Raw genomic sequence first — 17,554 nt, 5'->3', positions numbered from 1 at the left:
CCTCTCGATTCCTATGAATTACTTTTAAGTGGCCTTAATGTGATTTTTGGAGCTTTCAAGATTTACTTGTATTGTATGGACCTACAACGCAGGTTCTTTCTGCAGAAGAAAGTCATATCTCATGAGGGTGAGTAAATTCTGAGAGAATTTTCATTTTTGGGTGAACTATCCCTTTAAGTGAAATCAAATCAAATGGATATATTATATAAATTGTGTGACCTTTACTTTGTTAAACACAATTCTTATTAGATCTTGCTACCCTACTATCCAAGACAATGATCAACTGACCATGAGAGCTGAAATCATTTCAACAGCCATAGTGATTTAAAAATCAACAAACTTGCCATTTCAACTTTTATCCACTGGTATCAACAATGTAGATGCCTTTATGACAGCCACTGAACATTTTAAAATGCATTTTTTTGCCCAAAACATCGTGTGAGGAAAGTACTACTCTTTTACTTCTACCCATTAGTAGAAGAGCAACAGAACTTCACTTTTCCCCATCCCATAGAGAGCAGAGGCCAAATTTAGTGCTGCCAAAAGCAAAGAATGGAAGACCATGATAAGCAGGTTGCAACACACCAGAATTTGAGTGAGAGAAAGAGAGACTGAGAGAAACAAAGAGAGCATTCCCTCATATTTTAATGAAAGCATCCTAATTAATAGAGATGGCGGGAAATATTGATATTTCAATGTATTACAATATTTTGAGGTAAAATTTACATCAACATTCTAAAATGTTAAATTCAGTTCCTAACTGTGAATGCATAAATAGAGGGAAAAATGTTTCTACCTATAAAACATGATGGCTGCAGCTGTACATGAGCTCAGCCCATCACAAAGTAGCAGGATTTTAAAGCAGAATGCCACATAATGATAGAGGGTGCAGAGACATTTAGACCAACAGAAGCATAAAATCTGCAGGCTGTTTGTTGTCAGTCTTAGCTTTGCCCTCATCAGTCGGGTCTAGATTAGAACCAAACAACCTCTGGCCCATATAACGATGATATAACAGTGACACAATGTATTGTTTAGCGGATTAAGAGCAAACTCTGGATTGCTATGGTTCAACAGGTTCTTTGTAAGGGATGTTTAAAACCTCCCTCTGGGTCTGTTTTACAACATCTGATTTCATGCAACAAGATGATATCATACCGTTTAAACATTTTTTATATCTAACGTTTAGTAACGTTAGTACACCAAGCAACCCTATGAGGGGGTAATGGGTTCAGGACATGTTGCAGGTTGGACTTGAACATGCTTTTCTGGACTAAGTCGACTAGTTAAAATGAGTAGTCATGCTCATGGAGTAGTGCCTCCAAGTAGAAAAGCTCAGAAACATCAGCTGAGACATCTTTTCCCCACCTATAGGAGTCTCTGTAGCTCATGGTGTCATGTCCAGAATCCTCCTGATCATCTTCATTCACTTTGAAGCACACTCTCTTGATCCCTCCATGTTCTGTCTTGTCTTGATCAGTTTCCTCTGGTACGGGAGAGATTGAGGATGTTCTCTCAAACGAGGGGGGCACAAAGCCCTGTGGCTGGGTCGGTCCGGTTATGGATGACAGGAGTCTAAGATAAAAGACATATTTAGAAAGGCTGTAAAATAGAGCTGGACATAAATGAGTTATCAGAATAATGTTCTGACTCTAACAATGAATTATGAGAGGGCATTCACACTAAACCTGTATGAGTTGAGTTGAATTTCCCATTTATTATCAATGCCTGCAGCTGTGGCTTACCAACACTTTGTGTTTGTGTAAATATGGAAAAACATCATCAAATTATTCCTATATTAATTAAACTTTGGATGTCATAGTTTTGAGTCTCTATTCTTAATTTTCTTTTTATTTAGCATCTTTTTTGCCTTTATGGGACAGGGCAGTGTAGAGAAAGAAAAAAAGTGTAGGCAGAGATACATGATAATAGGATAGGGCAATGACTCTACTTCACCAACAATTAACTTCTACATCAGCACATGCTTGCTACTGAATAACAAACATTTGTTCCTCCTGAGAGGATGTGGGAATGTCTTCCCTGCAATCATCTGTTATGGCTTCTGCCTTGTGTTTTTTCTATATATTTTTAGATTGTTAAAAAAAAAGGACATCCTGAAATTTTGAACGTGGTGGGCAAGAGGAGAATAGTAAAATTGACAGTACTCTGAAGAGAGGATGAGAATTTGAAATTTGCACCATTTTATAAATTCATTTCACAGAGATTTAAAAACTACTTTAGATGATGAAATATTTTAGAACTGAGCATAACAAAAATTAATTCAGTATTAGCATTTCCATGATTTCTCAATTTTTAAGAAATAGATCTCCCTAAAATGAAAATGATGTCATTATTTACTCACCCTCATGTCACATTCCAAACCTGTATGCTGTTTTTACCCCATGGAACACATAAAAAAATATATTTTTCGAAGAATCCTCCCATAGATATGTTCAGTTCACAGTGACTATGCCCCAAAAAATGACATCATACAGGTTTGGAACAAATAAAGGTGCGAGTAAATAATAATATAATTTTTTAGGTGAACGGTTTCTTACTGTACGTTCACACCAGAAGCGGCGAGAGCGTCAAAATTCGCTCTGGCTGCCCAACCTTCGACGCTCAAGGATGCTCGTGGACGCTCTGACGTAGTTGAAATAGGCGGCAACGTTTGTTCAGAATGCTTTGTTTTGTGAACTATATTTATAGGGGCCGCAATTTAAGCATTCAGACATGTCGACCATTTACTATTTGCCGACCTATCACAAGTAGCGTATATCCTCATGAACTCTTTAAAATGCGAAAATAAGAAATCGGTCGATGGCAGAAAGTAATTAAAATTATAGTTGTTTGTTATCAAAATAAAATACATTTGTAATAATAACTGTGGTCTTGGTCATATATTACAGGGAAACCCGTCACGGCAATAATTAGTTTCTCCTCCATTTTATCTTCGGAACGAATGTTTGGTGGGAGCCAAAGTTTACACTGTTGTGTTCTCTAGACTTCGCTAGAGCGGAGCACTTCTATATTCCAATAGGTTGCCGCCGAACTGCGTCACAGCTCATTACCATAATGTTGACTGCACTTGAATTTCCATATGACGCCCACGCCACCCAAGACTCGCCGCGCCGCTTCTCGCCACCGAGAGACGCTGGCTGTCATTGAAAATGAATGACTTCCGGTCGATTTGACGCCGCCTCTGGTGTGAATGTACGTTTATATTGCCATGACTTTTAAAGACCTGGAAATCACACTTTGAAAATCCCCTGATATTTTCAGGTTTTCCACATCCAAAAACGAATAAGCATGACTGAATTGTAGCAGCATAAGCCCATACAGTTGTACTGCCTCACCAGTTCCCTACAATAGTGACTAGGGCTGTCAATTGAGCATAAAAACTAAATTCACATTTTTACCTGAAATATTTAAAAAAATGTCAGCTGATTGTTAAATTGACATTATTTCCTTAGACCACCAGAGGGCGCAATAAATACATAAACCATTCAGCACCATTATGTTATTGCAAAGAACATTCCTGGCTGTTTAAAAAAAAAAAAAAGAAGAAAAAACAAAAAAACAAAAGAGCATTTCATTTTCAACTAATGTGCATAAAATAAAAAAAAGTTTCAGTTGGTTTATATTCTCAATAGACAGTTCACATGGTATATACACAGTATAGTACCCCAGACTCAAGCTTCATAATAACAGTATGTAGGGGAGCAATATTCCCAGATAGCAGTGGTATTTGGCTGAACTCAGTGATGAAGTGGCCAAGACTATGAGCACAGGCCAGGGGCTGTTCAAACAGGCAGAAAACAACAGAATAGAACCGAACGTGAGGATCTTGAGACAGACACACATTTCCAAGTTGAACTCCTTTCCTGACAAAGCAATTAAATAAACTCATTGCGTAATCGAAGAAACGCTTGTAACGCTTGTCCGCCTGTTCACATCAAATGCTTTTGCAATCATCCATTTGTTTTTCTTTGTAAACGCACGCTAGACGCTTTGATTTTGGTTTAAAACTTTAAAAAGCATCTTGAGACACCTGATTTCTGTTAAACTGTATTTGTTGCGCTGTGCCTAGCCATTTTTAGTGCAAGAATTTGATTAATCTGAAGTCTTAAAAATTAGAACGCACAGTTTTAGCATCAAATGTGCATTTTCCTTCTTAAATTCAATTTGACAGCCCTCACGGTGGCCAACATTCTCCTCATCACTTACACATCTATCTGCTCCACATATTGTTTCATCTCCCGCACTGCAATGTCCAAGCGGTTATAGAGGCAGATGTAATTGTCCTGGCTCTCTGTGTCTTCTTGTTTGAGGAGGAAGCTAAGACCTCCCTCTTCATGCTTCCTTCCATTCTCTGTGCTCCCCTCTCCCTCCTCCATCTCTTCATCCAAACCGAAGCAGCTCCAGGAGGGGGCCGCCATGCTGGTCACACAGTGTATGGAGTGAGACATGGGATTCAAACTAGCTGCAGGAAGAATAAAAAAAACAAACTAATTAATTAATATCAATTAAGATTAATGAATAATCTTTGATCTGGGGAAGAGGAAACAGAGCCCAGTGTGATGATTCCAAACCAAACTGTTTTTTAAGGCAGCATCTGAAACAGAACCTCATAAATGACTGATTTGCAATACTCTACAAAGGCTGCCACTCTGCACGCTACATATATTGTCTAAAACGTACAACAGACTCAACTAACAATTGATTACATTGAGTTTATCATTAGCTAAGCTAACAACCTGATACTCTAAAAAGCACAGAGATACATATAACCCACAAATATTGGGCCCATTTTCAGGAGTGTGGCTATAGTGCTTTAAAATTCTGTCTGGGTAGGCAGCTCAGGTTTTGCGACATTTCCAATGCAAGAAAACTTCAGATGCAATGAAGCATAATCTTGTATATGGTTAAGCCTATAGAGCATGAAGTGGTAGAGGAATTTAAAACATCTCTGACCATGAGACAATTGCAGACCAAATGTGTGGCGGAGACCGAAAAATAAAAGGATCTCGTGATAAGGAGGCTCAAGGAACAAAAGCCGTATGTGGTTCTTTTCTCAACTACAGATGATGGCAAGACAGCAAGTTTGGCTGCAGCATTCTGAGCAAGTGGAGTCAAAAACATGAACCAGATGGAGCCAATTTGCCTGCAAATGGTCGAGGGATGCCCCATTAAAAGGGATACAGTAGCTCATTCAACATACTGTAATCATTTACTCACCTTTACTCACCACAATTTTCATTTCAGGTCAACTATTGCTTCAAATTTTTAAATTCAACTAAAGATTACTTGCCTATTCCCTGTTTGCCCCAAGTTTGTTGTGCCTGATGATATTCACACCCAAAGACCTCTCTCAGATGTGCTAGTTAAACATTTTATTTCAAAACCATCTGCATTAATCCCTCGCTTTACTTCTATAACAGCATCCACATATTGTACACTACTTTTGGTGCTGCTAGTATGGCCAATGATGTCATGATGTTTACCTTAAATAAAGCATCAGGCCCCATTAACAACAATAAAACAGTCATAAAAAGAGATGGAGGCTTTGGGCCTCAGGGAATGGTAGACTGTGGGCCTATGTGCAGTGGAGTATGACATCACTTAAAGCCACTCATCAGGGCCTACTGGTGTCTTAATGGAGGTCTGATGGAACCAAATGTTTGACCATTTTCAAGATGTGTAATTTTTCTTGAGTCAGCACTGTTTATTTCATTTGAGGATTCCTAAATGATACATAGGATTTTTAACCAACCTGGAAGCTTTACAAGACTCTGGATCGCTTTTGGAATAGCAAGCAGGCCATGACTTTTCACTGTTTGGCTTAATTATTATTTTATAACTTTCAATGATCAATAGGGCAAGATTTGTTTTACTGAGCCACATGAGTTGAATTCACAATCTACCCAAATTGCTGAGAAACCTATTCGGGAATTCAGAGATTTTATGGTGGTAGTATTTCAAGGTGATCCGTGTAATTTTTTTCTTTATTACAATATTGTACTCTCTCCTATACCTTAATATTCAGACAACTATAATTAACCCTTTGGAAGGTTGATTGCTCCAAAAAGTATAAACACTGTATCATTTGTCAAAATATTGCTCAGTTTGTTTGTGAATACAGCCCGACATAGCAACATTGGCACAATCAAGTGAATTTGGTGCAAAACTACACGTTTATTTACCCACCAAAGGCAGAAGTGGGGAGTGTTCAGGAAACCTTTTTGAAAACACTAGTGTATGGTGGCATTAGTAGTGGATAAACTACACATTCACTTCAACTTTAATCAACGTTAGATGTCAAAATTCTATGCATCATTTAGGAATCCTCAAATGAAATAAACAGCGCTGACTGAAGGAACAGTGTCAAACAGTTGGTTACCTTGGTCAGGATCGAGGCCAAAGATGGAGTTCTTGCGTCCGAAGCGGATGCTGAAAGCTCGGCCAGCTGAGGTAGAGCTCTTGGGGCAAGACACCTGCATCAGGTTGAGGTGACAGTTGGTGGGGACGAAGTCCATGCAGCCCAGAGCGTGAGGTTTATTGCTCGCCTGCTTAAACGTGGGCCAGGCCTCCGTCTGCAGTTCCTCCACAAACTGAGAGCCGGGATAATAATAAAAAAATACAAAATCTGTTACTGTATTGTGGATTTTAGTATGGCTAAAACACTGTATTGACAAATAGGAATATAAGACTGAAACTATTCATGAAAGGGTATAACAATGGGAGAAAGACGTCACACCTGTGTGTAGCTGCAGATGCGTTTTTCTATGCTCTCCAGTTTGGTGTAGCAGATGTTTCGAAACTCAAACTGTGGCATGGTTACCACCTTCTCATTCTGAGCCATTAGCTGTCGACAACTCCTCACAAACAAACTGTCGTCCTTCACAAAAGCCTCCAGAATCTGACAATCAACAACAAACATCAGGAAATTAACTTCTGCTTCTGAAAAGGAGGAAATATTTTAAGGCAGGCACAAAGTAGAACATAGGTACAGGCATGAGCTTGAACCTGGTCTGACCTTTGCGGCAAGGTTGAAGCAGCCCTTGGGTTCCACCATCTTCTCCATCACACAGTGTTTGATCCCTGCTGTGCTGACATACTCGTACACAACCCCATGTTCCACATTCACATTGTCCACATTCAGACTGACTGAAGGAACGTCGTCCGAGATGGACAACAGTTCCAGTCTTCTAACAGAGCCTAGAACATTCAAAGTAGAATAAAAAAAACAGGGACAGTGTAAAGGACTATTTGTCATGGTGCATCCTCACTATTTTTGGTATTAAAACCAAATTAACAATTCAGTGGTGATTGCATATGTCTATCACACCGAGTCATCAACAAGCAATGCCCCAACAATGTACTGTATACAAAACCTGACACACACACCCACCCACACACACACACGCGCACACGCACACACAGTACCTGTTCCATTAGGACAGCCATCCTCTGAATCAGAGCCGTTCTCACAGGACCTGATAGATGCTTTCTCGTCCACATTCTCATACATGCGGTATGTCCACTGACCACAGCTCTGCATACATACACAACAAGATAAAAATCACATAGAAAGGGAACAGGTATACAGCATGAGAAACAAAAAACCTCAGGATCCCCTTATGTGGGCCTCCACAATCTATTAAAAGCATGAAATATATAAGGCAGCATTATACACAAAACAATGCAGTGGCGATTCTAACCGAGTCTTGCTGCTCCAGGACAGGCTGATGGCCACTGAAGTGCTCCAGAACTTCCTGGTAGCTGCTCTGGTTCATGTTGTTACCGTTGACTTTGAGCACACACTGACCGGGCTGAAGACCTGCTGCTGCAGCCTCTGAGCCTGAAAACACACATTTAATTAAATAATATACAGTCTGCATGTGCTACGGGCTTCAGAATGAACAAGAGTTGCACATGTGCGCTCTGTCATATTTCACACACACACGCACAAACACACACTTAGCTTTACTTTGCTATCTAAAATGAGGACATATAGACTTGTAACAACTTCTATAACGAACACAAACCACTCATTTAAAAAACAAAAATGATCCTCAGCACATTGTCTTAACTCATCTTTAAGGACCATCAGTACAAGTTACACAATGCTTTGTACAGCAGCAATCTGACTGTGCGTTTGAAGTGATGCGTTTGACATGTTTGTTGAATTTTTGATCTCTTTGGGTTTTATTTGCTTTTAAAAGCCTAGCCTTTTCATACATCATGTTTTAAGCAACCAGTTCTGGTATGTCAACTCAACTAAATGACATATCATAAGTTTATGCTTATAATGAATGTGTGTGAGATGCGCAATCCATGTTCTCCTTTGCACAAAACAGACTTAAAAAAAAGCTGTTTGATAGGGAGTCCTTAAAACGGAAATCTCAGCACAACCAGTCATAGCAACAAAAATATTTATGAGGTATATTTATGATAATTGTTTAAAATATTTAGCATATTCTTTACCTCTGCTTTTGAAAAGATCGCTGGAATGTACACCCCTGTAATCTGCGTGCACTGCATGTAGAAGCATTTTCGCACATTCAATGATGAAAGCTGCTATGACACATCATAAATCTCTGCATTTGTCTGAATACCATGAAGATGAGCTCACTGCTTTAAGTTCAGATGTATGCCGTTTAAATCCAGAAACATGTGGAGGGACTTCTGAGTTTGGGTTCAAATGGTGAGGAGCAGTTTTAGAGCTCAAGATGTTCATCACATGATCACAACAGCCTGTGTCATGAATTTGCTTTATTTGAAAGCTTTTTATAGAACACAAACATCTGCCTGGCAGGTTAGAGAGGGGTAATGCAATGTGTTCCTTAATTCATAATGACATGCATGACATTTTAAAATACAGAGGAATGCTGTGTTTTTCCAGGATAATAATCACTTAGATATAAGCTTTGGGATCATCATTTGAATGTGATAGTCTTAAAAAAATGTCCCTTAGACACCCCGCCCAGACACAGACATACAGCCCAACAAGTGTTTTGATATCTAACAATTAGAGGTAGACCGATATATCGGTTTTACCGATTAATCAGTGCCGATAGTTACTTTTTGGAACTAACTGTTATCTGCAAAAATCTATGCTGATATTTATTTAAAAAAAAAAAAACTCCTGACTAGTCTCCCAGTTCCTGCTGCTGAAAAACATCCCAAAAGCATGATTCTACCACCACCATGCTTCATTTTAGGGATGGTATTGGCCAGGTGAGGAGCGGTGCCTGGTTTCCTCCAGACATGACGCTTGCCATTCAGGCCAGAGTTCATCAGACCAGAGAATTTTGTTTCTCATGGTCTGAGAGCCCTTCAGGTGCCTTTTGGCAAACTCCAGGTGGGCTGTCATGTGCCATTTACTGAGGAGTGGCTTCCGTCTGACCACTCTACCATACAGGTCTGATTGGTGGAGTACTGTAGAGATGGTTGTTCTTCTGGAAGGTTCTCCTCTCTCCACAGAGAAATGCTGGAGCTCTGTCAGAGTGATCATCGGGTTCTTGGTCACTTCTCTGACTAAGGTCCTTCTCCCAGATCGCTCAGTTTGGCCGGGCGGCCAGCTCTAGGAAGAGTCCTGGTGGTTCCAAACTTCTTCCATTTACGGATGATGGAGGCCACTGTGCTCATTGGGACCTTCAATGCTGAAGACATTTTTCTGTACCCTTCCCCAGATCTGTGCCTTGATACAATCCTGTCTCGGAGGTCTACAGACAATTTCTTGGACTTCATGGCTTGGTTTGTGATCTGACATGCACGGTTAACTGTGGGACCTTATATAGACATGTGTGCCTTTCCAAATCATGTCCAATCAACTGAATTTACCACAGGTGGACTCCAAACAAGTTGTAGAAACATCAAGGAAGATCAGTGGAAACAGGCTGCACCTGAGCTCAATTTTGAGTGTCATGACAAAGGCTGTGAATACTTATGTACATGTGATTTGTTTCGTTTTTTATTTTTAATAAATTTATAAAGATTTCAAACAAACTTCTTTCACATTGTCATTATGGGGTATTGTTTATAGAATTTTGAGGAAAATAATGAAACTAAAATAAAAAATATAAAATAATTTAATCCATTTTGGAATAAGGCTGTAACATAACAAAATGTGGAAAAAGTGAAGCGCTGTGAATACTTTCCGATGCACTGTATGTATATGTATATATATATAAATATATACACATACATACACACAAAACTCTTAATCTGGTGAATTTGGTAATTTGGTACATACTTGCATATAGAGCACTGTAACAGACCAAGTCTGTCAATTCAAAGAAGAGTCCCCGTGTGTTTCAGACTTGTTTATAGTTAAAAGTCCCATGCTATGCACCAAGTTTATTACTGGAATTTTGGTTGTACAATAAACTGCTTTTGGAACTTTATCCATTTTGGACTCTTGTAGCCTCAATGTCTGTTCCCTTCATAGTACGACTAAGACAATTTTATTATATCATGCTATAAATCTATAAAAAAAAAATAACTGTCAATTAATCGGTTATCAGCCTCGTCCACTACCTTAGTTATAGGTATCAGCAAAATCCACTAGCGGTCGATCTCTACTATCAGTGGTTGTAAATGTTAATGTTCTAGATAGCTGGATGAACCAACAGGAACTCACCTTTCTTTACTGCATGAACGTAAGGTGGACAGGAACCACAGAGAACAAACGGCAGAGTGCCATGAACATCTAGGATCTTCACAGTCCTACACAGATATACATAGAGAAAGGACGCAGGCACATTAGACAATGCTTTCTTTTCTACATTCTTGTTATAATGCTTTCTGTGATATTTAGTAGACTATCTTATTACAAGTACATCATTGTTTGGGAACATACACAGTGAGTGTATACACTGAGGAACAAGAAGTCCTGGCATTGGTTTAATTATTAATTCTCTTTTGAAAAGGACAGTGCTTTGCAGGGTGCAGGTCTCCTGCATGTAATTCCAAGACCAGGAGGGTCCTTTTACATGTACTCGTCTACATTTAACATGTGCGTATGTGTAGAAGTATCTGATATCTGACTTGAACACAAACTCACTCTTTGTTCTTGGTTGCAACCAGTAGTCTGAGGGAGCGACGTATACAGAAGGACTGGCTGATCATGGTCTCCACCTCAGAAAAGGGCCTCAGGAACACCATATCTTCATTAATAGAGTAGATCTTCCTACCTGACTGTAGCCCTGCCATCTGCACAAAGCAAAACACCATATGGAGGATATAAATCCCAATAATCCAGCTGTGAGCAGAAACAAATTCCTGTCTATTCCAGTTCAATGTGCAGAGACATTCACCCCACCCCTCCCCCAATGAGGAAAGGGAATGAAAAGAAGCAAAAAGAAAAACAGGAAATGAAAGAAAAAAAGGAAATGTAAAAAAAAAAATCAAGAAAAAGGAAAGCAATTGAATAAATCAAAAGAAATCAAAAGGAAGGGAAATAAAAAATAAAATAAATAATTGCAATGAAATACGAATAGGTATAGGAATGGGAATAGGAAAAGTAAAAGGGAAAAGAATAAGAAAATGAAAGCAAAATTAATATGAATAGGCAAGGAAAAGGAAAGGAAAAGAAAAGGAAAGGAAAAAGTGAGTATAGGAGAAAGGATAACTAAGGGAAAACAGAATGAGGACTCTGTGGAGAATATGATGGGACATGCTTAATTGCTTCTCATAAATCCCCAGAGCGTAGAACTGTGAAGGAAGGGGAATGAAATGAATTAAGCAAGCGTGGCCTGGGCATGACGGACCAACTATCTACAGATATCAGAAGTTTGTGATGCAAGTGTCAGGACACAAATAGAATTAGAGCAGTTCCATTGATTACCACCATTAGCGAGACACACTTCTCTGTACATACTGCTGAGACAGTATAAAACAGACAAAATGTTTTGTGTCAGGTCTAACAGGCACAGTGGTTGTAAATTACAGTAGGTGCTTTAGATCCTAACCATAATTATCTACCAAACACCTTCCATAAACACTTCAAATTGCATATCCAAGTTGCGGAGATCCTCCCTCAAATGACACATCAGGATCAGGGTTTATCCCAAGAAGGCAATTTTTTAAGATACTGTATGCCGACACATAAAAGTCACATACAACAAAAGACATTGGAAACATTCTTGGTTAGTCTATAAGCCAAAATGATTTGCCTTAAAAAAATTAAAAAAAAAGTGTTTGTGAAGGGAATACACTTTATATAGCACAACCCCATAGACTGGATAAAATATATTAGACATCTATCAGACAGTATTACAGTTGAGGCAAAAATGCCCCATGTCCTCTTGCTCTCCACAAAATATATATAAAACCTTGTGGGATGTGAATAAGTTGCATGGACAAAAATAAAATAACTTTATATAAAACATTAAGAACATAAATTTGTTTAATGTATATGATGTGCTGTTATGCACAAAGGGACACTCATTTTCAGAAATAATGGACCTCTATATACTGTCTAGTAATATTGTTGTTTAAAAATGTAAAAATAAATGTGAATGTCTCAATTATTGCTACTTTATTAAGTACTCAATTAAGTACTTAAGATGTTAAATACCCAAAAAATAAATAAAAGAGTGAAGATCTAATTTACTGTAATTATTTAAGAGTATACTAAACAAAAGTTATCAAAGGATCAGCAGACAGGAATTAGTCCTTTTATTATGTATATTAAGTACCTCTGCATATGAGCCCCTGGTCACACTCTTCACTATAATGGCCTTGTTTTTCTCTTCAATCTGAAACCCATAGTCCTCCTCATCAGGATGAATCTGTATAGGGCCAACAGAAGCACAACATCAGCACTAGAGTCATGAATACCAGGACATAAAGTCAATACCTGAGCAATACTTGAACTGGCCAAATTTAAGACCCCATAGAGATTTATGGATTTTTGTCGATGTCTTTTTTCTTTGAGGTCATCTATGTGATCAAGTTAACAGTCTTTCTCTTCCAGGAAGACTCATCTTGCACTTATTTATTTTGTCCAATCAAATGCTCTCTGAAATGAGAATGCACCTCCCACTAATACCACCTACTTCTAAGTTACATTTAAAATGAATGGTGATGTATCAAAAGCCTATTGGCTACTCAAAAAGTGACAAGCTCTTCAATATTTTCCACCCCAACTTTCTGTTTCAATAGAAAAACAACACAGTAAAGAAAATGCACTTGTCAAATGATTTTGCGATGTTTTTACCAAAGCATTAAAAACAACAAAAAGTTGTACCTAATGATTTAATTTGTACATCTGAAAGATAATTCAGCAGTACACCTTAACTAAAGTAGTGTTTTACATTAAGATCTCAAACTGTGATTCAGCATGTCAATATCACACTAAAGGCCGATTTATACTTCTGTGTTGAACCTATGCCGTAAGTGTAGGCGCCGCATAGAGGCCAACGTGGAAGTTTCAATTTATAGTTCTGCCTTAGGGTGTCTGCATCATTCTGTGAGTTCTTAGAGAAGAATATTGAGAAAATGCCTTTATTTCTGAAATATTTATACATATCATAAACAAAAGTGATGCAATTTGTGGATTCAAAAGTATTTCTTAAATTATTGTAGCATTATCAAGGAGTTCAAAGTATATGAACATGTTGAGATTTAGATACATAGGCCTATTATTTATTATAAATGTTTTATGCCAAGCAGAGAGACAATAAATCAGGCATTTACGGTCTGCTTGATCTTGAATCGCTTGAATAATAATAATTTGTTTTTGCATACTTTTGTTGCTCCATGCTGAATCACCCCATGTGGGGCGGAGAGAGTTTTTACAGTTGTTCTATGAACATGCGCTACACGGACGGCTTTCGTGGTTGCACAGTCTCTGTGTTCAGACAGGCTCCTCTTGCCAACGTTCACAGGGAAGTATGTGATGGCGGATGCTGTGAGAGGGGTCAGCCTGGGAGTTTGTATAAGCCTGTGCGTTAATGCACCCCTGCCCCGATGCAGAAATATGTATCAGCCTTAAGAAACCCAGCAGTGTTTGTGCAAATGTGTGAATAAGCTACATATCCTCTACAGCCCAAAAGCTGTTGAAAAAATTACAAAACCTTAATCTGTTTATATGTGCCATGGCTGCAACCCCAGAATGGTATTGTCAAGCTGCTAATAGTTCAGCTTAGGTGGTGGTAAAGGCACTGGAGGTGTTATCATGGATGAAAGGTACATTGGCTTTAGGTCATGAGACAGGATGTTCATCTCTGGATAATAACAAGGATATAATGCTCAATTTCTCTACAGCTCCAACACAAAAGGTTTCATGTGCTTTTATAAGCTACGGGCTGAAGCAGAACATGTTTTCCCAGCCCTGTAAATGCTTTCCTTTCTTTTATTCACCATCCCTTCTTTTCTCTGAAAAGCATTTGATGACAGAGAGAAGCGTAGCATGGGGGGTTGTGACATAAGAGACACTGCGGAGGGATTTAAGGGGTTGGAGGATAAGTCTACAAGCACTTCTGGTCAGAGCGGAAAGAAGGCAAGATTTTGAAGCATTTGATGGACCGGAGGAGAAATCTGTCTCTCTATAAGGGATGAAAGAGTAGTTTGTAAAGGTCAGGGTAATAACTGATGGATACTGAGGGGTCTTAATTGGCCCTGCACCAGAACGGAGGAGCAAAATCAATGTGCGTGTGATTGTTGAGTTTGAGAATGTTTGTGTGTAATAACACATAAACAGTGGTATCCAAAAGTCTTAGATGACACTTAGGGCACCTATGATTTCTGCAATGTGGAAAACACAGACAAAATCATGGAAATCAGTCATAAAAACAGACTTAACTATAAAACATGGAATTTGACATTTTTATGATAAACTGAATGTATGAATGACCAGTCAATCAAAGTAAAATCATGATATGCCCTAATATATTGATTAAACTACAAAAGGCTGAGATCAAATAATCAAATAATAAAGCACATCTTTTAAATTCACTGCCCGGAATTAGCATAATCACAGAAGTGAACTCTGTTTTATTTGCATATTGTATGGGAATTGAAGATCAGATTTATATCTGTTTGGCAGAGACACATCGATGTGGCCAAGTGTAAATAGAATGAGCTTTTTCAACTGGATAGCAAACTGATCAGTAAAAACGCATGAAGTGGCCAATTGTAAATAGGCCCTAAGAAAGATTTTAAACTGGTTTACTTCTTTAACCTCTTCAGTGGTAGAATCCCTGCTATGCAAGGGTGCATGTATGTGTGTATCTCACCACTAAGGACTTGGCAAGGATGTTCTCGATGAGTTTGAAGTCACTACGGAGTTGTTTACTCTTGGAACTAGTGCCCTCAGTCTCCTCATCAGCATAGAAACGGAAAAACTGTGACTCATCCTTAAATTCACTTTTCTCCAGAACTGCAAGGCAGGAAAAATCAGAAAATAAATTGAACTGAAATCATGATTCCCATACATTTTGACCAATTATTTTCCATGACCTTTCCAGTTGCCAGTGAATACAGAAGGAATTTTAAAATCTATTTGATTCAAGACGATCCTATAATGAATAACTTCTGTTATGCTCTACATTTATGTTCTATAATGAATCCATGTTCAAGAAATGCTTTATTATAGAATCAGTCTGAATCAAAATGGTTTACGGTTTGATAAATTAAATGATATAAACAAACTCGAATAATTAGTTGACAAATCAGACAGCCCTATGACTTTCTAGCAAGTTTTACACCACACAAGAGCAATTTCTAGTTCGTAATATATTTAAGAGCAGAGAATAACTACAAAATATTAAAACAAATGTGGGAACCCTGTGAAATTAAACTGGAATAAACCACTTCCCACCTTTACAAACAGGTAAAACTAAACACTTTTACTCCATAATTCAGTACTGCTCATATCTGCCGATGACAAACTAATTTGACTGTGTGAAATTGGCCAATTGAATCACCTCTCAGTAGTCATCAAAACAGCACATGATGTGTCTGGGAATGATGTTTGGGAAAATGTGAGGTGAAGGATGAATGTACAAGATTTAATGGGAGGTCTGCAGTCAGTAGAAACCTGGTGTGTGAGAGTGTAATGTTTTTCCCTTTAAGGAAGACACTGACAGTGAGTTCATTATGTTCCGTCCATGTCTTCAAAGCAAAATTTTGATGGGGATTGTTTTGGAAGTCTGGATCAAGCGTGACAAGTAGCAAAATACTACAATTACTTTTGACAGGATGCATGAGTCTATGTGTATGTGTATCTCATCAGAAAGTTATTTTCCATTATTGTGACAAACTTTTGTTCCAGCTCAACCCCAGATTTTGTTCCAACAGCTGTTTACATCTAAAAACACAATTGTTCTGATCTCTCTTTTGGTCTTTTTTGTGCGTGCGCACACACGCACACGTGTTAGTGCGGCTATCTTTATGAGGACTCTCATAGACATAATGATTTTTTATACTCTGCAAACTATAGACTTTATCCCCTAAACCTAACAAAAACTTACACATTATGGGGACACTGGAAATGTCCTTATAAACCACATTTATTGCATAATACCCTTGTAATTACCAGTTTGTAACCTAAAAAAAAGTCCTCCAACATTGCCCACACACACACACACACACACACACACACACCTCTGACGCCAACTGTGTGAGAATAATTAATCATACAGTAACTGCGTTTCTCCTATCACAAGCTATACTGCTTCCAAAAGTCAAAGAGCTTTCCCTTTCACTCTCTCTGAAACACAGAAACAAACACTGTAATTGATCAATCCTTTGCCCCTGACACTAGATGTACAAAAACCTGCAGGTTATTTAACCACCAGATACTACAATTGTAAATCATAAAAGTGCTGTTTTCAGTGGAGCTTTTTAAACTTTAAAGTAAATTTTTTCCAAATAAGTGAATATTTAGCAGCATTTAGGACTGACTTATACCCACGAACCCAAAACTAGATCCTGTTTATATATATAAGACATATTCAGTCTTTATGAAGCAGACATAGACACTGACCGTGGTGCATAAAACCGGCATTGCAGAGTCCCACGCCAAGAGTGACAGCATCCTCACGACTTGTGCAATCACCCTGTCGAGCAGAAATATCACGTCACAAAACAGCCAAGATAGTGAGGCATGGCATATTAAATGACTTCTATGTTGGATGAAATGACACACTGTAGAAACTGTGGAGGGTAAATATTAGAGTGCAGAATCTAGAGCACTTTCACAAAGCTATTTGCAATAGAGCAGAAATAGTATATAATGTAGATTATGCATGAAAAACCAAAAGATATGAGCAGAAAAGATGAATAGAAACCTAAAGTGAAAGAAGGTGAAATGGATGAGAGATAGAGAGAGGGCAAGTGTGTGTGTTTATGTAACAATAACAGCTGCATTGGATTGTGGATCTAAATGTTTTCGCTAAACATTACCTGAGACACAAGCCACTCCACCAGTTTGCTAGCTGGTATGACAGATTTAAAGGTTTTCAGGTGATGGTCTCTGTCTCTATAAAAGCAAATGTTGAAAGTTGAAAATGGCCCATTCGCAAAACCAAAACACAAACAACCA

General features: G+C 38.4%; 1 protein-coding gene across 1 annotated transcript in view; it reads right to left on the bottom strand.

Annotated features, from left to right (window-relative positions):
* prex1 (phosphatidylinositol-3,4,5-trisphosphate-dependent Rac exchange factor 1) overlaps positions 1–17,554 on the bottom strand; it is a 113,970-nt gene that overhangs the window by 16,649 nt on the left and 79,767 nt on the right. Inside the window, exons 14-26 of the mRNA XM_052094518.1 lie at positions 17,416–17,491; positions 16,997–17,069; positions 15,246–15,388; positions 12,705–12,797; positions 11,069–11,217; positions 10,646–10,731; positions 7,722–7,861; positions 7,447–7,555; positions 7,037–7,218; positions 6,758–6,919; positions 6,401–6,611; positions 4,228–4,483; positions 1,369–1,575 (exon numbers count right to left, since the gene is read on the bottom strand). Of these exons, the coding sequence (XP_051950478.1) occupies positions 1,369–1,575; positions 4,228–4,483; positions 6,401–6,611; positions 6,758–6,919; positions 7,037–7,218; positions 7,447–7,555; positions 7,722–7,861; positions 10,646–10,731; positions 11,069–11,217; positions 12,705–12,797; positions 15,246–15,388; positions 16,997–17,069; positions 17,416–17,491 (1,887 nt within the window). The remainder of the gene's footprint in view (positions 1–1,368; positions 1,576–4,227; positions 4,484–6,400; positions 6,612–6,757; positions 6,920–7,036; positions 7,219–7,446; positions 7,556–7,721; positions 7,862–10,645; positions 10,732–11,068; positions 11,218–12,704; positions 12,798–15,245; positions 15,389–16,996; positions 17,070–17,415; positions 17,492–17,554) is intronic.

This window comes from Xyrauchen texanus, chromosome 27, assembly GCF_025860055.1.
Source record: "Xyrauchen texanus isolate HMW12.3.18 chromosome 27, RBS_HiC_50CHRs, whole genome shotgun sequence".
Taxonomy (NCBI): Eukaryota; Metazoa; Chordata; class Actinopteri; order Cypriniformes; family Catostomidae; genus Xyrauchen; species Xyrauchen texanus.
The sequence above is the reverse complement of the archived record's forward strand: the minus strand, read 5'-3'. Positions and strand labels throughout refer to the sequence as shown.